Consider the following 23,318-nt stretch of genomic DNA (forward strand, 5'->3'; position numbering starts at 1 on the left):
CCGGTATTTGTGTCCTCATCTTGGTTGAATTCTGTAAACATTTGAATTTCCGTTTTAATTTCCTCAATGACGAACTGATGGTTCAGCAAAGTTTTGTTTAGTCTCAATAAATTGTAGGATTTTCTGCGGTGGGTGTTTGAGTTGAGCTCTAATTTTATCCATTGTGGTCTGAGAGAACGCAGGGAATAGTTTTGATACTTCTGAATTTGTACATATTTTCTGTGTGCCCTAAGACATGATCTCTTTTGGAGAATTTTCCATGTGCTGCTGTGAAGAATGTGTAGTCTGTTGTTTCCAGGTGGAATATTCTATAGAGGTCGGTTAAGTCTAGTTGTTCTAGGCAATTGTTTAATTCTGTGGTTTCTTTGTTCAGTTTTTGCCCTTAGATCTGTCCAGAGGTGACAGTGGAGTGTTAAAATCCCCAACTATCAATGTGTATGGGTCTATGACTGTTTTTAGAATCAGTAGTGTTTGTTTGATGAAGTTGGGTGCTCCTGTATTTGTTGTGTAGATATTTAGGATGGGTATATCTTCCTGTAGGAGTGATCCCTTTTTTAGTATGAAGTAACCTTCTTTGTCTCCTCTTACTTTTGTTAATTTGAAGTCAATTTTGTCTGATACTAGGATTGCAACTCTGGCCTGCTTATGGGTGCCATTTGCTTGGTAGATATGATTCCAGCTTTTCACTTTGAGAAGATATTTACTTTTGCTGGATAGATATGTCTCTTGGAGGCAGCAGAAAGGTGGATCTTGATTTTTGATCCAACTTATGAGCCTATGTCATTTCATTGGAGAATTAACACAATCAATTTTGAGAGTCAGGATTGAGAGACGATCGTTTGTTCCTTTCATTACCACCATCTTGTTATCAGCTGTGTCTTCCCATTTCTTGATCTGATATTGTGGTTTACTATTTAGGGTTCATTTCTCTGTCCGTATTGGGATCTTGATTATTTTCCCTGTATAATACATCTTTAGGATTTTCTGTAAAGCTGGTTTGGTGGAGATATATTGTTTCAGTTTTTCCTTACTGTGGAAGACTTTTATTTGGCCATTGGCTATGAATGAGAGTTTAGCTAGGTTCACTATTCTTGGTTGGTAGTTATTTTTTATTTAGGGCTTGGCATACCTCATTCCAGGCTCTCCTTGCTTCCATGGTCTCTGCTGAGAATTCTGGGTAATTCTGATTGCTTTTCCTTTATATGTGATTGTTTTCTTCTCCCTAACAACTTTAAGGATTCTCTCCTTGGACTCTATTGATCCTGTTTTGATCACAATGTATCGGTGGGATGTCTTATTCATGTCTGGTTGGTTTGGGGTTCTAAATGCTTCTTGTATCTGTATAGGCCTATGCTTCTTGATATTATGGAAGTTCTCCTCTAATAATTCTGTTAAATAGGTTTCCTATTCCATTAACATCTTTCTCCAGGTTTTCCTCAATACCTATTATCCTTAAATTGGGCTTCCTGATTGTGTCTTGTAGCTCCTGAAGTGATCTGTTTTGTCGATTGGATTGGTTTCTATTGATTTTTGGCCTTTCCCCATAGATTCTAGGGAATCTTCAGCTCCTGAGATTCAATCCTCTGCAGCAGTTAGATGGGACTGTAGGCTAGCTACTTGATTTCGAATCTCTTTTCCTTCTGACTGGTCTTTCCTGATGATTTCCATGTCATCTCTTAGGTCTTGTATGGACTTCTTTTCTTCATTAACTTCATTAAGTTGGTTTTGAGTGCTGTCTCTCAAATCTTTTAGCTGGGTAGCTATCTTTTCATTTGACTCCTGAATTTCATTTATCTTTCTGTTTGTCGAGGCCATGAAGTCGTCTATTACTTAATGGAAGACTTGCTGTATTGATTCAAGCTTTTCATTTATCATATTTATCAGTAGACTTTGTAGAGCATTTTGAGGGTTCTCTACTATATCTTTGGTTGACTACCCTTCTTCCTGCTTGTTTTGAGTGGGAGATAAGACTCCGTTGTTTGCCATCTGTCTTGTGTTTCTTCTGCCCATTTGGATTGGGAATGCCAATCTACAGGCAACTGTGAGCACCGTTTAAGACCCAAAGCAGTCCTTCCCAAGCACTGTTGTGTAAATCTTAGAAGTTCACAATTATATACAGAGACCTTGTATTTCTGTTTAGAAAATTAGATTTGGTGTTCCTAAAGAATACAATTTCAATATAACAACCGATCCTGACCCCTGTATTCAGTAGTTACATATTTACTGTTACAACCATATGAGCAATTCTTGTTCTTATTTTAAGTCCTTTTAGGACTGGTTTTCTCTTTGAACCCCTTGGATTAACTCGGATTAAGCAGGGATACCCTCTCTCCAATAACCAGGAGTCAATAGAATCTGGAGGTCCTGGAAGTAAGTCAGGAGGGTAAGTTAGAGGTAGTAAAGGGAATAGAGTAAAATGTATGGGGGCTGATGGTTTTAGTTTAGTTTCAATGACATGGAAATGTGGAGAAGAGTAGAATCAGTAGAAAGAACAAAGTTAAAATGATAGACAATGGAGTTAGCAGAAAAGAGTGGAGGTGTTATTCACAGGAAAGTAATTTTTAAAGAAAGGGAATGCAAAGAGAAAAATAAAGAAAAATACTGGAAACAGGTGCACAAAACAGAGAAAAAAATATTTAAAAAATAAAAAGGAAAAAAAAAAAACAGAAAAATGTACAACCAAAAAAAAAAAAACTTGATAAAACAAGCAGGTAAAAATGGACAACAAATAAAACCCAACGAATTTCCCGAAGTGAAAAAAATTTATAAAATGTTTGAAAAGAAAAACAAATAATGGAGACTTCCTTGTTTGGGCTGTCTTTCTACAGTCTCTGGTTTCCTTGCGATGGCCTGCAGTCTATTTTGCTGCTTGGCTGACATGACTTGCTTTCAGTTTGCAGGGGGTGAAACTGCCCTGACCCTCCTTCCCTATTAGTGAAATCCAGAGACTCTGTGGTTCACACAGCTTGCAGGTGATCTTTGGGTGTCCTCTGTAGATGGGGACGTGAGCAGTCTCAGGAACCATGGCTCCTCCATCTACTGTGGGGCCGCTGCCTTTAACGCCTGGCTTTGAATAGGCTGTGGACTCAGCAGGGCGGGCCGCTTCTGCCTGTTTTACTGGGCTCAGAGTTGCTTGCCTGGGGGAGGTTCCTCACTCCGGAGCAGGGTGGCATCCTTGGCGGAGGTGGCTATGGAATTCAGCTCTGTTTCGGGCTGGGAATTAGGCCTCCTCTGTGATGGGACCGTTTGTCTCAGGAATTGTTTTTTTCCCCATCTGGTGTTTCTGTGCCGCTGGTAGCTGCTCCCCACTTTTGCTTTAAATTTAGAAATTCTGGCGGGCAGGGCGGGGCACCTCTCGCTAAGCCACAGCCCAGGACAAGCCTCCCGCCTGGGCAGTGGGCATTCTCCTGGACTGAACTGGCTCTCACTGGTCGGTCGCTCTTTCCCTTTTCAAAGATGGCTCCTTTGTCTTCGCTTTCCCCAGGCCGGCTTTAGTTCAAGTCTGTTATGTCCCTATGCCAGTGTCAAAGATGGCCCTTTGCTCTGGAAGTGGGGGAAGGGCTATCTCCCAGAGGCTGCTCTGTGGGCATGAGTGAGAATGTCTTTCGTGGGGTACTCACGCTTTCTCTGCAGTTTCAGCTCGTTCGTGCTCAGCCTGATATCCGCTTGTGTCTGCCGCTGCCTGGAGGATTTCTCCCTGGTCTACGCTGTGTACTTTAGCAGCGCAGAGTGCGGGTCACTGTGCCAGGCACTATGCCGGCCCCAGCACTGGCATGTTGGTGGGATGCTGCCCAGAGCTCAAATAAGCAAAGTTGATTTGTCCTTCCTAGCCAGAATCCCTGTACGTTTATAACTTACTTTGGCTGTATTTCTAGGAGTAAGAGTTTCTATGGGGTGGGAAAACTGCTATGTCAGAGGGAGCTCAGCTAGGGCTCTGCTGCTCCTCCGCAGTCTTCCCGGAAGTCCAAGTCTAATGCTCTACCACTTGAGCCACACAACAAATGGGGAAATGGTATGAGGGGAAATTCAACATCAAATAACTAATGACCTCCCATGAAATACAAAGGAAGCATTTCTACTTATGCAACAAACTGAGGGATGAGAATTTTCAGTAGTTGAAGCTGTAGTAGTTGAGTGTTGATCAAAGATGCCTTAAACATACAAACCACAGTCCATTTGCTCTTCCCTTATGGGTCTTCACTTTGTGCCGGCCTGGAACAGCAAAAATAAAATGATAAATCCAAAACAAAAAGCAAGAAAGAAATATTCATACTGGATTCCAATATCTCATTCATGTAATTCAACTCAGGAGGCTGAGATCTTAGGACCCCATTTGGAAGCCTGCAAGCTAGGAATGTGTGTCACAGTATTATCCCCAAGAATTTCCTCACAAAAAAATTCTAGTAGTCTTGAATTCCTAGGTATTGAAGAAGTCAGAGAACCGTGGGTCACAATTCAAACCCAAACTGGGCCAAAAGTCTGTGAGATATTCTTGGATTTGATCATTAGTGTAAGTGGTAATGCACTAGCTTTGAGAAAAAGTGGCTTAGGTACAGCTCCCAGGCCCTGAGTTCAAGAACCCATTCAACACAAAATTAAAAGAAAGGAAGGAAGGAAGGAAAGAGGGAGGACGCTAGTCAGGAATTTCTGGAGGGAGGAAGGGACCGAGAGATGTAAAGAAAGAAGGTGACAGGAAGCAAGCAAGGAAGGATAGAACAAAAAATGGAAAGAAAGAAGCCATGAAGGAAGGAAGGGACAAGGGAAGGAACAAAGGAAGTGAGAGAGGGAGGGAGGGAAAGGAAGACAGAATGTCCACATTTCTTAGTGGAAGGTATAAATTGGGCTGGCTGCTCTCCTTTGGGTCCTTTGCAGGCTCAGGGTACTGGGCCATCTGTGGGAATGCCTTGAGGAATGAGGCTGTGAGCTTGGGACACCTTCCGTGTTCAGTATATTATGCATTTGAAGGACAAAACAAGGCCGGGTGGAGTCCCTGTGCTTTGATACTCTCTGCTAGCCCTCTATCAACTGAACAACAGCACCATTTCTGGCTAATTGCTGGGTCATTGGAGATGAGTCTCGGGGACATTCTGGGCTGGCTTTGAAGTGGGTTCCTCAGCTCTTGCCTCCTGAGGGGCTGGTTTAATAGAGTGAGCCTTGAGGGATGGCTCACTGAGTTTTTGCTATTGCATTATTTTGATGATTGTTTTATGAGTATGAATCACTTGTGCACAGTGGTGCGATGCATTCTTTGTGATACAAATACTTAGTTTCCTGATTTGTAGTCATGTTTTCTTCAGTTCCCTATCAGGAGAAGCCATCGTTATTGCTATCAATCATACACACCCGATCTAGAAAGATCTGAGATTCCACCCTGATTCAGGTGCTTATTTACCAAGTACCTTGGATGAGCAACATCTTTGTTCTATGTTTGATTGATCATCAAATATAGTTTGTGAGCATTCACTAGTTTATTATCCTCTTAATTTTTTTTCATTTTGTACCAGTGTTTGAAGTCTTAAACACTTGCTTAGCCTATTCTGCTCAAGTAAAGTGCCCTACCGCATGGGCCAAACCACTAATTGTGGTGAGGTTAGGGTCCCCTTGGTCTTCTTGGTGGATGAGATGTGGGTCAGGTGTGCAGGACTCTCTGAACCCCAGCAGGACCAGGCACTGCCTTCAGACTCTATGACCGCAGCTGTTCACTGATTCCTGGGTATCTTTATACCTCCCAGCCCTGCACTCACTATTCCATCTGAACCAAAGAGCAGTTTATGATGGGATTTCTGAGCCTAACACAGCACACATTGGATGAGTGATGTATTTTCAGTTAATGCAAAAAGTGCTTGGAACTGAAATGTCATGGGATTAGCAGCATGACTCACACAACCCAGCTTCTCAAGTGTTCTACCACTCGAGACCAAACAGTAGTTCTGAGTTGTTTTTGACTTTATTAGATATAAGTGTCTGGGTACCGACAAAGAAATGGAGATTTCTGAGAGTTCCAAATAAAGTTAAAAACAGAAAAACAAAAATAAAAACAAAGACAGCCAGGCCAATGTAGAGCCCCCACCAAGTTATCTGTACTACTTTTACCCTGTCCCTGCCTTCTTCCTTCCCACCTTCTCTCTCTCCCTCTCACTTCTCTCCATCCCTCCCTCCTTCCCTCTTTCCCTTTCTTCTTTACTTTGGGATAAAGAGTAACTTGCACTCAGAACTTTGTTGTTCTGCTTAGCTGTTTATGTCAAAGCTAGTGGTCTACTTATGACTTGAGCCACAGCAGTAATTACCCATTGCTCCTTCCTTCCATATTTCCTTCCTTCCTTCCTTCTTTCCTTCAATCCTTCCTTCCCTCCCTCTCTCCCTCCCTCCTTGCTCCCTTCCTTTCTTACCTTCCTTCCTTGCTTCCTATCTTTCTACTTTTCTTTCTCTTGGTGGACCTGGGAAGACATGAAGTAAGGTATCTATATTATGAAAGATTAGTGCCTGAATTCCCATGCCATTTTCTTCAAATCTCGACAGCAACTGCATTACCTCTGAAGGAGTCTCTTCCCAAAATGGGTGGGAGATGAAGAAATAGTTCCCTTGTTGTCATGGGAGGTACTTCCATATTTGATATTAATTCCCATGCCCCTATATTTTCTTCAAAAAGTGGATCTGGGTATTCTTGTCTTTCAAAATGCATCATTGATGGGTTTGTTTGTGTGTCTGTTTGTGTGGCAGTTCTGGGCATGGAACTCAGGGCTTGGGTGCCACGCATGAGATTTTATGAGCAATGACAGCACCCTTGGTTGATAGGAATCTAGTTGAATCCAATCTTCACTTGCAGAGGGAAAAAGAAAAACAAAGAAAGAAAGAAAGAAAGAAAGAAAGAAAGAAAGAAAGAAAGAAAGAAAGAAAGAAAGAAAGAAAGGACAAAGCGAAAAGAAGGAGGGGAAGGGAAAAGGAGGGAGGGAGGGGCAGATGGAGGGAGAAAGGAGGAAAGTTGGAAGGAAGAAATTCAGGCAGGAAGAAAAGAAAGAAGAAAGGTATGAAAGAAGGGAAGAAAGGACGGAAAATATGGAGGCTGGCAAGCAGGAAAGGAACTAAATAGAAAGGAAAAGAAAGGATAAAACTGTAGAAAAGAAGGAAAGGAATGAAAGGAGAGAAGAAAGGAAGGGAAGAGAAGACAAAGGACAGAAAAGAAAAGGAGAAGAGATAGACAAAGAATGAAGGAAAAAGGAAAGGAAGAATGAAAAAGAAATGCATGTGGGGTATGGAAGGAATGAATGAACAAAGAAATAAAGGAAAAAGACGCAGAGAAGAATGTCCAGTGGTCTCTGTGGATGCTATAGAGCTGGGCTGGTGGCTCTCCTGGGATTCTTCCTGGCCTCAGGGCAGTGGAGCATCTTGGGAATTCCTGGAGAGATTGAAGGATAGGGGTGGGAATTGTTTTTGCCGGGGTGTGGTTTACATTTCAAAGAATAGGAAGCTCAGTTTGAATTAATCTGGAGAGTGACACCTGTCTAGGTTTGCTGGGTGTGCCTCAATGATCCCAACCAAAGCTGCTCTGCGATTGATTGAAATGCACTTCTAAAGGCAGGGCTCAAGTGCACAAAGGGGGCCAGGGATCAGAGAACAGCAGCAGAGTCCCTCAGCCTGCAGTCAGTGCCTGGCCCTGCTGGGCTTCAGGGAGCCCTGTACAGCGGACCCACATCTCATCCAGCAAGATGATCAAGAGCACCCACCCTTGCTCCAGAGTCTCGCCATGTAGAGTCTGCTGAGCCACCTAACCCTGGCCAGCTCTGCCCTAGATGATCTGTCAGTGCTGCTTTTCACTTCGCTGTTTATGGAGGCCTATACTCGGGGCCACAGAGAAGTGCTGAAGGCAATGGTGCAGGCCTGGCCCTTCCCATCCCTTCCCCTGGGGTCCTGGAAGAGTCAGTAGAAACAGAAACCTTCAAGGCTATCCTGGACGGGCTCGATTTGCTACTTAACACCAAAGAGCGGTCAAATCAGCGTTTGGACGCTAGGGGACCCTGCCATGGCCCAAATCTCCTATCTAGGGTTCCCACCTGGTGAGTTAAGAGCAAGTCCCTGGACAAGGATTGCTGAAGAGCAACCCTTGATGATCGCCATGGACCTGAGCATCCACTATAGCCCGAAGGACGATCTCCAAGCCTTCCTGCTTCAGTGGGCCTGGGAGAGGAGAGAACGAGTCCGCTTCTGCCCTAGGATGGTGGGGAATCTGTAAGACTCCAGCTCTGAAACCCAGAAGGCAGCTGCAGCGTCTCCAGGGGCTGCATATGCAGGAAGTCCTATTCATTGGTGGAAAGCTGCCCGCCATCTTCAGGACACTGCCACTGTTGATGAACATGTCTTTGAGCTTGTGTAATCTGCAGGAAACTAACCTGAGGTTTCCGTCCCGGTGTCTCTGCACCAGGCAGCTCCAGCACCTGTGCCTGAGGAATTTGTCCATGAAAAGCTTCAGTCCTGAACTCCTGAGAGCCCTGTTGGAGCAAGTGGCTGGCACCCTGGAGACCCTGGTGCTGGAGAAATGTGAAATCACTGATGCTCAGGTCTCAGCCTTCCTACCAGCCCTCAGCCAGTGCTCCAAGCTCAGCTTCTTCAGGTTCTCTGGAAACCACGTTTTCATGGACACCCTGCAGAGCCTCCTGGGCCTCATGGCTAGATGGGGCCACTTGAGTGAAATCATCTATTCTCCCCCTCTGGAGAGCTATGGACCCACAGGGAACTTGGATACTGACAGTTTTTTTTAGGTTCTGGCTGGGTTGGCCCAGGATTAGGGAGATGTCGTGACAACCCCTAATAAGATCCAGACCTGACCAGGTTTCTGTCATTTGTGCAACTGTTTACTATACTACTTCCCGGGGCCAGATGGTTCCTGGGTGCTCAGAGATGAGGAGTTTCATAACCATGAGGCTCTGGCTGGGTAATTGGCCCTCTCTCTGTGTCTTTTCTTCTCAGGAATAGAATGTAATTGTGTGTGTGTGTGTGTGTGTGTGTGTGTGTGTGTGTGTACGTGTGTGTAAGAATCAAGTCCTGTGAGCCTCATCTTTCCAGTTCAATTGTAGCTCTGGAAACCCAGGATCTTTTGTGCCCTTTTCAAGTCCAGGCATCCCGTGCAAACCACATCAGAAGTCTATAATGTATCCTCTCTGGAAAGAATTAGAACACAATCTTGTTTTTTGCAAATGTTTGTGATCAAACCTCCACATCCAGCAGCAGCCCACTGATGGCCTACAGTTCATTGTTTCCGTCCACCACTTCATTTCAAAAAGAAAGAGCAAAAACAATAAATAGAAAGATGTCTTTTCTCAGAACTGTAAAACATAAGGTATGTTCCTGCCTAGAATCTTAGCTACTCAACATATTAAAGATGTGAGGATCATGGTTCAAATCAGCAGAGTTTTGAAAGTCTATGAGATTCTCATGTGAACTGAACTACCACAAAACTAGAAGTGGAACTGTGGGTCAACATGATAGAGCACTTGCCTTGAGCAAAAGAGCTTAGGGACAGCGCTCTAGCTCTGAATACAATCTGGGAACCACCAACAAAAAATAGAAAGAAAGAAAATTGTCATTCAGACCAAGGCTGCTTCTTCTCACTTGTAACTACTCGGGAGGCTGAGATCTGAGGATCACAGTTCGAGGCCAGCCTCAGAGATAACATCTGAGATTTTGATCTCCAATTAACCAGAGAACAACCCAGGAATGGAATTTCTGAGTCACATGGTAGAAGGCAACCCTCGAACTGAGAAAGCTGAGTAACAGTGCTTGGGCCATGATTCCATTTCGAAGTACTCTCACACAACGAAGCAAACAAAGAAAAACAGAAAGAATGTGGCTTATCATTGTTGTTATTTTCTATATACCATGTGAAATTATGCACTTTTTTGTTTTTGTCTTTATTTTCCCTGGTTTTACCACTGTTATCTGGGTAACTGATTTTAGTACCCTGAATATTGTGTATTCATGTAACTGAACTATGGAAGGAAAGGTAACACCAAAATGGAGAGACAAAGGAGAAAAAGACAAACCAATGCAACAGCAATATACACAAAACTATATGGTGAAAACCAACTGTACAATTTGTGGGCTGGGGAGAGAAATGGGGAGGAGTGAGGTAAAAAATTAAAAACAATTAAGAAAAAAGAATAAATAATCTGTCCTTCTTGGAGATGGAAATCCTTTATTGACTGAATAAAATAATTGAATTAACGAACTCCAGGATTGTGTTGTGTGAACATAATGTACAGGAGCTGAACTTATGTCGGCGGAATACAGGGTTAAGAAAGTGGTATGAAGCCTCACATCCCATTTTGTGGATGATCAAGCTTTCTGCACTTTAGTTTTCTCATCTATAAAGGGATTCTAATAAGAAAATGTGGGGCAGTGGGGGGAGGGGTCAGAATTTCAAAATCAAGAGTCAGAGACATCCCATGAGAGCAACCAAACTCTTTCTGTTCCTCAGCCATACTGCCCACGATGATGGAGGGACTTCCTGTAGATCTTAACTCAGGAGAAAAGCTGCAGGAGGTCAGGGAGGCTTTGATCTCCCACTAGAGACACGGGTCTCATGGACTTTCCTGCCTGGGCTTCCTTTGAATCCCAGTCCTCATATCTCACTTTCTGGCATATAGGCAATGTTCGTTTAGTCACTTTGAATACACAGTATACTTATTTCCTTTAGTGGGACTCTTTATATAGTGTAGGCGCCAGCTGGCATTGAAAGGGAATCCTGATTGAGCGGGCAAGTATTGAAGAAAAAGAAAAATACAAGACAAGAGAAAAACAACAAAAGACAAAAGATGGGATAAGGGAGGTCTGCAGCTCAAGACTGAGCTGCATCTTTGCCAGATCACACATCATTCCTGTGGATAGGCACACAGGCCCATCCTAGGTTTTTCCTGTTCTTTCCTATTGGTCTCTGATTGAGACACCGAAGCAATTTTTTAGAGAGATAAACCTTTACATTCAAATTTCTGACAATTAGCCCTGATTTTTTTTAATTAAAGAAACTTTTTTTAACTATAGTTCCTCTTTCAAACAATGCAATAATCCTTTAAAACATTTGGTAATGCCCAAACTTGATACCCATGTGAATTTAAACTTAAACTCACTGAATTTTATATCATACTCTTTAAGATGTTTACACTCACACATGTACACACATACACGTTCAAAAGATCTTAGAGCACGCAAAATAAACAACACCTGTACATTTTCCAGTAGCAAGAGGTATTTTTGCCAATCTTACTCCTGCAACACCCAAATTTTAAGACAAATCTTTTTTTTTTTTTTTTTTTTTTTTTTTTTTTGCCCGTCCTGGGCATTTGACACAGGGCCTGAGCACTTTCCCTGCCTTCTTTTTGCTCAAGGCTAACACTCTGCCACTTGACCCACAGCACCACTTCTGGCCCTTTTCTATATATGTGGTGCTTGGGTATGGAACCCAGGGCTTCACGTATACGAGACAAGCACTCTTGCCACTAGGCCATATTCCCAGCCCCTTAAGACAAAACTTTTAACAAATGATTTTAGCATTCTCCAGCCTCATTTTCCATGGCTTGATAGTTTTAACAAAACATTTTATCGGGCTGGGGATATAGCCTAGTGGCAAGAGTGCCTGCCTCGGATACACGAGGCCCTAGGTTCGATTCCCCAGCACCACATATACAGAAAAATGGCCAGAAGCGGCACTGTGGCTTAAGTGGCAGAGTGCTAGCCTTGAGTGGGAAGAAGCCAGGGACAGTGCTCAGGCCCTGAGTCCAAGGCCCAGGACTGGCCAAAAAAAAAAAAAAAAAACATTTTATCACACCAAATAATTTTCTGCTGAAAAACACTGGGTGAGTGTCCCCCAGAGTTCTTTTTGCGGACACTCACACTCTGATTTTGAGCTGTCTCCTGTACATCTTTCCAATGAACTAAACATAAATCCAGGGAGCTAAGGGAGTCTGTCCCATTTTGTCCTTCATAGTCAGGAGATACAGAAAACAGAGAAGAACAGTCCAGACCAGTCCTGTAACAATACCGGCAATTTTTCCTTTTCTGCAACACAATCTTTTCTAGTATATGATTGCATTTACTTTTACTTTCTTTCCTAATTCACCACCAGACCTAGTCTCCTCAGTTCTCAAACTCATCCTAGGCCCTTTTGCTTTCAATTTCACTTTCTCTTTTACATCAAAGTCCAATTAACCACACCATTCAGATTACTCAGCGCATCTTACATAAGTCAGACAAACATATATAAATGGCAAGAGTAAAAGCAGTTTGAGAAATCTAGAGAAGCAGCACTGCTAAGAAATGGAAGGGAGGAGAATTCCACTGGGGATCTACAGAGAAAGAGAAGGAGTCACTCCTGGAAGTCTTCTGTTTGCCGCGTTCTCAGTTCAGGTTGATACCTAGGAGGAATTTGTCTTGCCAGTGTGGAGGAGGTTAGACAACACTCACACAGACACACCACATACAAAGCACTTGACATAAACCCAAATCGCAATGCAGTAGCAAATTGTTCGAAGTGCAGGTAACAGGCTATGCACAGAACAGATTACGCACAGATTTCTGCAAAAAATGCCTGTCTCCAAAAATGCCTGTACCAAGGAACAAGTTACTGAAGTCGCAGCGCGTGGCAAATTGTTCAAAATGAGCTAACAGACTACACATGGAGGAACACACTACACATGGATCCAAAAAATTGTCTGTCTCCAAAATGTCTGTACCTAGGAACAATTTACCCACATGGGGGTCTGGGGTCGACTCCCACAGATCCCGTAGGCAGCCCTATAGCGCGTCCACCAAGGCTCTTTTGCCAACCTCACACGCAAACACACATCCTGCAGGGCCACAGCACACATACACATCAGCAATGCCTCACTCAACTTACCGGACAGATTGTCATGGACCCGTGGTCGGGTGTCTGGCTGGGATTAGGGGATATCCAGTATTAGCCCCCACTGAAATGCTCAAATGTGGATCCCCCAAAAGACTACCAGAGACCAGTGCAGCAGCAAAAAGGGCTTTTATTTCTGGTTAGCTCAGTCCTCCACTCACTCAGTAAACTGATGACGCTAAGAGGCCCTGAGCCTAGGGCTTCCAGCATTTTTATATATTCTTTGGGGAAGGCAGGAAATTAGCATCCATTAGAGCATCTTTTAATTAGATACTGGAAACCACACCTGGGTGGGGACTTCTGAAATAACTCCAAAACTTGTTCTTCTCTGGTTGTCAATCCTATTGTTGTTTATGGTTTCTCTGTGAACTCTCTGTCCCAGGGCATTTTATGATCTTTACTGAGAAAGGAGGGGTGGGGGTTGGGCTTACAGTAAAGTCAGTCAGGTACAGAATGGGGTCTTAGTACAATATGGAGCTACTCTGGTCCTTCACTGTGGCTCAGCAGCCTTTCTATAGAGCTGTGCACTCATCTCCAGCCTACGTGCGTACTATGCAAATCTCTGCAATAAATATCTGTTCCCAGTTATCATGGCACTTTTGGGTTTTCTGATAAAACCTTGACTGGTGGTTCACCGTTACTGAGCTGGGACAAATTTTAAGGTACAGAAAATTTTGGACTATCATGCTAAAAATGAAAAATCATGATGAAACCCTGATCAAGTTGAAAGAAATGGGAAAAGGAGTTACAGAAAGGAAAAAAATTTTCAAAGTGAGGCATCTAGAAAATAAAACCAAGCCAGAAGCAGGGGTTCTCGGTGCAGATTTGAGAGAGAGATTATGGGTACCAAGCAGGTCCTATCATATTGCAGAACACATTTCTCCACAACACCCAACACTACCTTCATCTTCATTTTTGAGCCCCGGGGCTAAGATAACAGAAAATCAAATGATCTCAGGAAGGTCCCCAACACAACACTAAATGCCAGAATTTCCCAGTTGAGTCCTACTGACCTGAGAAAAGAATCTCATCTCCTTGCATTTTCTATGTGTATCAAGTGTAGTCCAGTCGACTTAACATATGGCTTTTTTGGTGTCCCAAATCTGTGTTGCTGAGGAGGGATAACGTACAGAGGGGTGCGACACAGGGAGTCCCGACTCAGGGCTTTGCCTCATGAATCAGGCTCATAAGGAAGGCAATCTCAAATCACCCAGCTGACCAGAGAGAGGCAAAGTTGGTGGTCCTGGGAGGGAGGGGGATCTTGCCATACTACATTGAAAAAAATGTTGGGCATGAGTAGCTCACAGTTGTCTTCATACCTACTCAGTAAGCTAACATCGAAGATCAAGTTCAAAACCAGCCCAGGCAGAAACGTTCTACTCAGACAAAGCTGGAAGAGGTGCTGTTGCTCAAGTGGTAGAGACCTAGGCTTGAACAAGAGAAGCTCAGGGACATCACTCAGGCCCAGAGTGCCAGCCTCAGAACTGGAACACACACACACACACACACACACACACACACACACACACCTAGAGATGTCACCTCATGAGTGCAAGGCGTCTTGATCCATGACACCACTTCCATCTTTCTCCCCCATCTCTCCCAACCTACCCTCTCATGTGTGCTAGTTTCATTTCCACATTTAGCCATCGAATATTAGGAATTCAATTTGTCCACCTTCCCTCTGTCCATTCATTTACCCTAAATCCCCTTGACCACTTTCCTCTCCCCCACAACGCAAGTTATGGTATTCTGTGTGTGTGTGTGTGTGTGTGTGTGTGTGTGTGTGTGTGTGTGCACGCGCGTGCCTGTCCTGGGGCTGGAACACAAGGCCTGTGTATATTCATTAAGAATTATGCTTAAGGCTAGTGTTCTACCACTTGACACACAGCTCCATTTCCAGCTTTTTGATGTGGGTTTATTGGACATGGATTCTCAGAGACTTTTCCTGTTGTGGCTGGCTTTGAACCATGGTCCTCGATTATCAGTCAGCCACCCGATCATCAAGGATTTGACAAGTGACAGTGTGCCAAAGGCTGATGTACTTTGTTTTTCTTCAAATATCTCTGAAACATCAGAAAACTGGAACAACGTGCTTAGTAAAAGGAAAGAACAAAAATATATGAAATGAAATTGAAATTGGCCTGTCGCTAGCCATAGTCGCTGTGCCATTACTAGAAAAATGAGTAAAAGAAGCTTATTTATAGAAATTATTCCAACTATGTAAATTAATATCTAATGACAAAAGAAACCCGCTTGACAAGATATGTAATTTTCTTCTTAGGAGGGCTTAAATTGCCCAGGGTATTTTCTGTCCCTAAAGCCATGCACACAATTTTTATCAGGCCTTATCAAAATGATGTAGCACTTGGGGAAAAAGATGCAGCCCAGGAGCCCTATACTGGAGGCCAAAATGGAGAAGACCTCCACAGCCACCATGACCTTGCCCTTGGCACTGTGGTAAACAGGCAGGAAGGTGAGCCACACACTGCAGAACACCAGCATGCTGAAGGTCAGGAACTTGGCTTCATTGAAGGCGTCAGGCAGGTTTCTGGCCAGGAAAGCCACAGTGAAGCTGGCCAGGGCCAGGGAGCCCAGGTATCCCAAGACACAGTAGAAGGCAGTGAGGGAGCCCTTGTTACACAGGAAGATGAGGTGGCCATGTTCAGAGTGTGTGTCTGTGTCAATGAAGGGAGGAGAGGTTCCCAGCCAGATCCCACATAGAGTCACCTGGATCAGGGTGCAGATGGGAATGATGAAGTTAGGAGCCCCTGACACCAGCAGCCACCTCATCCTTCTCCCTGGAGTAGTGACCTTGAAGGCCAGAACCACAGTTACAGTTTTGGCCAAAACAGCAGAAACAGCAACAGTGAATACAACTCCAAATGTGGTTTGCTGTAGAATGCAGGTGACTGTGTTGGGACGGCCAATAAAGAGCAAGGGACAGAGGAAACAGAAGATGAGGGAGAGGAGCAGGATGTAGCTGAGAGCCTGGTTATTCGCCTTGACAATGGGGGTGTTGTGATGTTTCAGAAAGACCCCAAGGACAGCTGCTGTGAGTGTCGATAAACCAAGAGCCATGCAGGCCACGGCCATCCCCAAGGGCTCCCCATAAGCCAGGAAGCTTGCAGCTCTTAGGAGGCACTGGTTTCTCTGTGTGTTGGCATACTGGTGACCTGGACACTTCACACACTGCTCCATGTCTGGTGAGGAAGACAAAAAGCCATTAGTTAGTTTCCAGTGCTTAAAATGAAATTAGGAAATCCCTATCTAGAAAAAATTCTGACATTGATAATTACTAGCATCAACTTCATATGACCAAGTATTATTAGGCTTATTTAGTATGATTTTTATAATTTCATTATGTTCCTACACTTGGCTCTAAATTCTAGTTGGAACGATTATTATGAAAATCATACATTTTCTTCTCTGCCTTTCCTAATATCCTAACAATAATTTTAGACATCTCTTCATTCTTCCATACTGTTTTTCAACCATTTTGGACACAAAACAATATCCTTATTTAAAATGAAGACTAAAACATGTTGAATTTTTTCTGTCTCTTCTTCATATAGATAGGAGCACTGTGGTCCTTCCTTGTAATTGTGGAATTTGATTTTCCTACTCACCTGTAAAGAACTAGAGTACAGAGATTATAATTATTCTTTGAAGCTATACAGTCAGGCCATGCAGAAGAGTTGAACCAAACAAGATAATTCTCTCTGCTTTAATAACAGTTCTGCAAAACTAGGAAAAAAAGATCTGTGTTTTCTGTATAATGTAAAAAAAAAATTGCAAAACATGGAGACCTTATTATTCAAAGGATTTTGTATTCTATATGATAGAAATTATGTTAACATTCCTCTGTATTTAAATAACATCACAAGGCCCAATAGCTATACCCTTATGAACACATAAGATGATGCTAAGTGAAATGAACTCCATGTTATGGAAACAATTGATATATCACAGTTGTAACTACTTTCAACGTCCTATATGTATGTGTAGTTTCTATTATTGATGATGTTCTTGAATCACCTTCCTATGGTTGTACCTACACTATCTCTGTAATCTTATCTGAGTATATTGGAAACCATGTTTACTGGTATTGGAAACAGGAAATTCAAAGGGAATACCAAATTTGAGAGACACAGGGTAAAAAAAGAGAAATAACTACAAAAGCAATACTTGCAAAACTGTTTGGTGTAAGTAACCTGAACACCTGGGAGGGGGAAATGGGGGGAGGGAGGGGGGCATGAGGTACAAGGTAACAAACAGTACAAGAAATGTATCCAATGCCCAACGTATGAAACTGTAACCTCTCTTTACATCAGTTTGATAATAAAAATTTGAGAAAAAAAAGAAAATTAAAAAATTAAAAAAATAAACGTACATACATTATACTAGAAAAAGTTAATCCTATATTCAATTCAGAGCCCATGATGTCTTTTTTCTTTTCAAGAAGTAGTATCATCCATTGTTGTAATTCAACTACTAAGTAAATGAAGGAAGACTATGACTGCAATTTCAATACATGGTATTCGTAGTCCTTTTCATGGTTTGTGTGGCACTAGGAGAGAACCTGTATTTTTCCCTCTGCTGTGAACTTACCTGTCCCATTAGCCATCTCATTCTCTGTGCAAGGGGTACAATCAAAGCAACAGGCAGCCTTTCCCTCCTGTAGGGATTTCCTGAATCCAGGACCACAACTTTCACTGCAGACAGAAAGAACAGGCTGAGGAACATCACATATGTGTCAGAAACTGTTTAGGGTTTCCCTAACATTCCCAAAGTTTCCTTATTTGAACGACTAATTCACTGACTGGATTTAGGTGTATTGATACACTACTCTTAGCAGTGAAAGTCATTCAAATTACTTACAATAGCATATCCATACAAATAAATCCAGTCAGTGAATTGAATACAGCTATGGATTACACATCCTGTCACCACAAAAGCTTTATGTGCTACCTCATTCAATGATTCCTCTCATGGAAGAGATCTAAGTAGCAGCTCAACTAATCATTAAATAAATTCACCAGAAAAGAGAATGAAGTAAACCTTTCAGATACATAAAGCAATTCCTTTGGTACTTCACTGGTGTTAGAACCCTGCTAAGGAACATGCAATTTGTAATTTATGACAATATTCAAAATTCACATTTAGAAACAAACTGAATTTTTCTTAGAGAGTGCTGATCCTAGTCCTTGAACTCAGTGTCCAAGAAATGTCCTTGAGCTATTTTGTTTTCAAGATTAATGATCGGTTGCATGATCTACAGCTCTATCTTAGTTTTGAGGTGTTTTAGTGACATAGATTCTCACAGATTTTTTTTGGCCTGGTGGGGCTCTAAAATGAGCTATAATCTGAGATTTTAGGATGTGAGCTTTCCAAGTAGAGAGGATTTGAAGCATCAGCCAGCACCCAGGACTTCTTTTGTGGTGGTTAAATGAAGATAAGAGTATCACAGGTATTCCTGCTGGGCCTGAATTCAAACCATAACATTTAGAACTGAATAGCTACTATTACAGGAGTCAGTGTTGGCATTCAATCAGGTATACATTTGACTTACTTATGTGCTCTTAAAATCATTACAATTAAATAACAACTCACCTCTGTAGTTTCTATGGGCCACTCTACCAAATCTTCAGATAAAGATAGTTGATGATCATGCAGAGCAAGTGGAGAAAACTGTCCTATTTTCACCTTAAGATCAAGACCTTGTGGAATATTCCAAGTGTTCACAATGTCATAATCTGCCTCCAATTTTCTTTTATCATCTAAAATCACCAGGTCTCCAGCAGGATTCTGAAATTGGGTGTTCTTCAGAAAAGTGTGCAGCTAGAAGAGATACATCATCTTATGTTGAGGTATATACCAGAGGTGAGAAAGAAAAGCTGAATTAAGAAAGGCTCCGAAGAAGGTTGGGACTCTAGATTCAGACCTGCTGGATCAGTGATGAGCGTGAGCCCAGGCTTGAGCTTGCAGTAAAAACTCTCATGTGATTACAAGAAAAGAGAAAAGAAATAGAAAAGCGCCTGCGTGTCTTTTATCTCTGAATCAGAATTCAAGAAAAGCACAGACACCTGAAAAAGCACTGCAGAAGAAAGTCTTTGGAGAAATAAGAATAATTTTCCTGATAGCTGGTAACACCGCAAAATGCTAGAAGGCCTCTTTTAAAACAAAACCGATTTCATTTAAATAAGCATAAATGCAGCAATTTTCAGGTGGCTAGAGTTTTCCACAACAACTAATTCTGTGGGTGTCAGTAGTTATAGCTTGAGCTTGTTCAAGTTTTAATACCTAAAGGAGAATGAATCTAGATTACTTATGAGAAATAGAAATACTTGTGCTCAGCAGGTCATCCTTAGAAACTCATAGGGAAAAGGTGATTATTCTCTTTTCACAACATTACCTGTGTATGTGGAAGTTATTAGTTACTAGAAGAAAGAATAGAAGCATGGAATTTATTTCTTTCTTGCTACTGGCCTGTTCTCCATAAGAGCACAGGAGCACATGTCTAGAAAACCTCACAGACATTTATAGAAATTTAATGTCTTTAGTTTGGGGAACATAACAAAAATATTTAATTTCATGTGGTAAGAATGTCCTCTAGGAATTGACTGTGCTTATTGTGCGTGCCATTCAAAATAGAAGGCCTTACCTGTGCAGGGGAAGGCACTGTCTCTTTCCTGTTTTCTAATGTTTGTACTTCTGTTTGATGTAGCAGCATCTCATGGAGAGCCTGGGCCACAGCATACACAGCATTGTATATATTGTAACTTTCTCCAGACATAGTCATGTCAAAAATGTGCCCAGGTAACCAATCCAAGGAGGCATCACGAGGACAGTTCTGCCATGTAACACTGTCAGACTCAGAATGTGAGCAATTGAAAGAGAGAAACCACAGCCGAGCAAGGAAATAGTCTTCTGGGTATTTGGAAGGGTTCACTGCCTTGACAAAATCTGTGAATCCAGAAACATCTGGGTGACGGTGTGAAAAAGTTAGAAGGACATGGAATGAACCTCGCCTTAAAGATCTCCTCCTCAAGGGGGACTCCCACTGTGAGTTCAGGATACAAACTTTACCTTTTATTAAATACTGCTCAATAACATCCATGAAATCTAGTGGGTCTTCCTTACCACCGTATATGATGAGGACATTTGCTGAACATTTGTTAATCTGGTTATACAGTGCCATGCTTTCAAATGATAGGCCATAGCTTTGGATTGCTAGCTCGAAGGCAACACAAACTCTGCTCTTGTCCATCTCTTCTTTCAGTAGAGGAAGAATCCACAAGCCATTCTCATCTAGAAAGTTGAACAGTCCCACCCAGTTCCATCTGAAGTAAACCAGTAATGAGACCATGGCAGTGGCTATGGACGTGTCCTTCGAGGCCATCTGGTAGAGAGCAGGGAACTTCCTGTGGTCATTCAAGGCCTGATCATAAGGCCCAATGGTGAGCTAAAGGGAATGAAAATTGTATGCTCCATGAATGAGAAGATTTCTAACCATCACAATCTCAGCCATGATGTATATTAAATAACCTGTTGAACTACATGACAGGATTATCTTTTACTTATTGAAATAACATTAACATTTTTAATATGTGTGCAACATGAAAATTTGTTATTAAATTGTCTCTTTATCTTTGTCACTTCTTCCAATAAATCCTCCTTTCTATTACACTTCCAGCCATATATTCCTAGCTCCATTTTCCCATATATATCTTGAATAGTAGGTTGTATTTTCCCACCCATTTATTTCCTATTCATTTGTTCGTTTGCACATTTCCTTAACACCGGCACCCTTCAGGGAATATATGCTATATTTGTGTGGTGTTCATTTGCATATTGTTTGTTATTTGATTAGAGAGATTGGAGCACGGAATTTCACATTTATGTTTAACCTACTTCATAGGTTTTCACATATATTTATATACATATATATCTGATATGTGTTCTAGCCTTATATCATATTTCATATTCACTTGTTAGATTTAATATTTATATATGAGAAAACAATTGCCTCTTTTGTCTTCCAAAGCCTGCATTACTCAATTCAATATAATGTCTTTCACTTTCTGGTGGGAATGTGTGTGTGTGTGTGTATGTGTGTGTGTGTGTGTGTGTGTGTGTGTGTGTGTGTGTGATTGCACAGGATTATTACTGTCAGAGCTCCATGCACTTTCTTGGATTTTTCCTCCAGACTTAAACCACATGTTACTTTCTGGTTTTTGCAGGTAATTTGATATATGTTTTGTAACTAGCTAGGTTTACAAGTGTGAGACACCAACACCCAGCTCAGCATACCTGTACACTTTAAAGTCATTTTCCATTACCTGAATTAAAAAAATTGATAATTTTTTAAACTCCAAATAGTCCCTTTTTATGATTTAAATTTTTAATCCTTTTCCAAACTATGGGAGCATAGATAGCCCATTTTCCTGAATACTTATTCTTTGATATCACAAAATGTGATAGAATCATGAATGCAGTCACTAATTCCCATTCTCTTCTAAACACATGAAATGGCATCAATTTAGACACTCCTCCCAACCTCACCTGTGGAAACTTGTAGAGGTCCAGCAATGGGCCTATCTGGGCAGATGATATTACTGATGGTCCTGTAAGTGCTCCTATAGACTTGCTGCCACGTATACACGAGTAGTTAGGAACCGTGTAGTTCCCAAAAAAGCAAATGAAGGGACTTTTAAATGCTGTTGGCAATCCATCTTGAACATTACAGATATCAAATCCCAGAGTCAAGTTATGTAAAAGAGCAGGAGTTTTGTTGATCTCTTCCATAGCAAAAGTCAAGGCCAAAACAAACTGATAGTTCTTGAAGGTAAGCCTGTGTAATTAGCATAGAAATTTCAGAGTAGTTGAAACATTATTTTGATGGACTGAATCCTTGCTTTTCTGCTAAAGAATATGTGAAAACAGCACCCATAATGGAGATGGAGCGTGTATATAGTGTCTAATGCTTGCATATAAGATTAGATAAGAATATGCAGGGACTTTTTTATGAATGAGATTCAGAAATTTACTTATGCCAAGAATAAGAGTTTATTTGTTCTCTGCTACTTCATGCACCACAGTGAAAACCTCATTCACACTTCAGATGGAATAGGCTATCGTGAGACACCAACTATTCAGTTTTTGCTCAGCAGACAATATATTTTTATTAATTTAGTGATTTACTTTTCATTATTACTGTAGAGGTGATATAAAGGGGGATTACAGTTACATAGTTCACGTAATGAATAAAGCGTACATTGTTTATTGAACCATGTCTCCCTTTTGTTATTTTCTCCTGGTATTTTCCTTCTGTCCCTACCCACAAGATATACACTTCATTTTCCATCTACTGTCTAGTGGGCACCACTATTGTACTTGTTCACCTTTCTTCAACCTTTTAGGTACACTGGATTATCCACTCAAATACAAACAGGACAAAAGGAAAAGAAAACATAAACAGCAACTGGCACCTGAAAATGTCTCTTTTCCTTGGAGTTCATTTCATAGAGCTTTAGTTTCTATGACCATCTGCACACAGCTATTAAGGATTTGTCAACCACTTCTATGCCTATACTCTTTTGGCCTCAGTGTGTGAATGCCTAGAGTCCTATAAAATTATCAGAGTCACCAAATATTCTGTTGTGTTTTTCTTGGAGTAACCACCTCCACCTGTGGCAGGGCCAGGCCAACTAACAAATCCTGAGTTGAAGATCATTTTTCAGAAGCAAAGTGGCATTTAAGATTCCATAGCAATCTCTGCTCACAGACCCAAAGTATTGAACAGCTTCCTGTGACACTAACCAGGACAAAAGACTTCAAATATCATATCAGGGAATTTTATTTTCTCTTTTATAACAAAACAAAAGGGATGCTTCCAACTCTGAGGACCTAATCTTGGAGAGAGGAGCCTCCAACATGGGGGATTCGGAGAGAATTGTAAGCAAGCTTCATAGTGAAATGCCAGTTGTAAGGCCACCATTGAAAAATACAATGATTACTACTCTCTTCCTAATGTAGTTAGATTGAGAAACTGGTATGCAAAAATACAGGAGAGTGAAAATGTCCAAAGTAACTTTCTATCTAACATGTCTGTGAGTATAAAGTGTGTGGGTAAGCACATACATTCTTATGAAATTAAAACATGTTTTCAGAAGGAAACAATAGAGGAAGGATGGAAATCCAAATGATAGGATAAAGTGAGTAAAAAGAAGTGTTTGCATATGTGAAATTTCATAATGGAAGCCTATCATGTTAGTTATGTCTTCTCAGGGTGAGAAAATAGTGCCCTTGAAGAAAATTAATTGAACATACACATATGGAGGATATGTTGATAAAAGTTTTGTGAAAAGTTGACAACAGTATTACAGAAAGCAATTAATACCATTTGGGGGATTCACTTCTGCTG

General features: G+C 41.6%; 1 protein-coding gene across 1 annotated transcript; it reads right to left on the minus strand.

The window, feature by feature from the left end:
- Positions 1-15,172: 15,172 nt before the first annotated feature.
- Positions 15,173-22,259, minus strand: LOC125342810 (vomeronasal type-2 receptor 116-like). Its single transcript, XM_048335117.1, has 7 exons — positions 22,233-22,259; positions 21,458-21,733; positions 20,061-20,357; positions 19,557-19,955; positions 18,506-18,733; positions 17,504-17,627; positions 15,173-16,095 (listed from the first exon to the last, which is right to left on the minus strand). Exons 1-7 carry the CDS (start codon positions 22,257-22,259, stop codon positions 15,173-15,175), a joined length of 2,274 nt encoding a protein of 757 aa, XP_048191074.1.
- Positions 22,260-23,318: the final 1,059 nt, after the last annotated feature.

This window comes from Perognathus longimembris, chromosome 27, assembly GCF_023159225.1.
Source record: "Perognathus longimembris pacificus isolate PPM17 chromosome 27, ASM2315922v1, whole genome shotgun sequence".
Classification (NCBI taxonomy): Eukaryota; Metazoa; Chordata; class Mammalia; order Rodentia; family Heteromyidae; genus Perognathus; species Perognathus longimembris.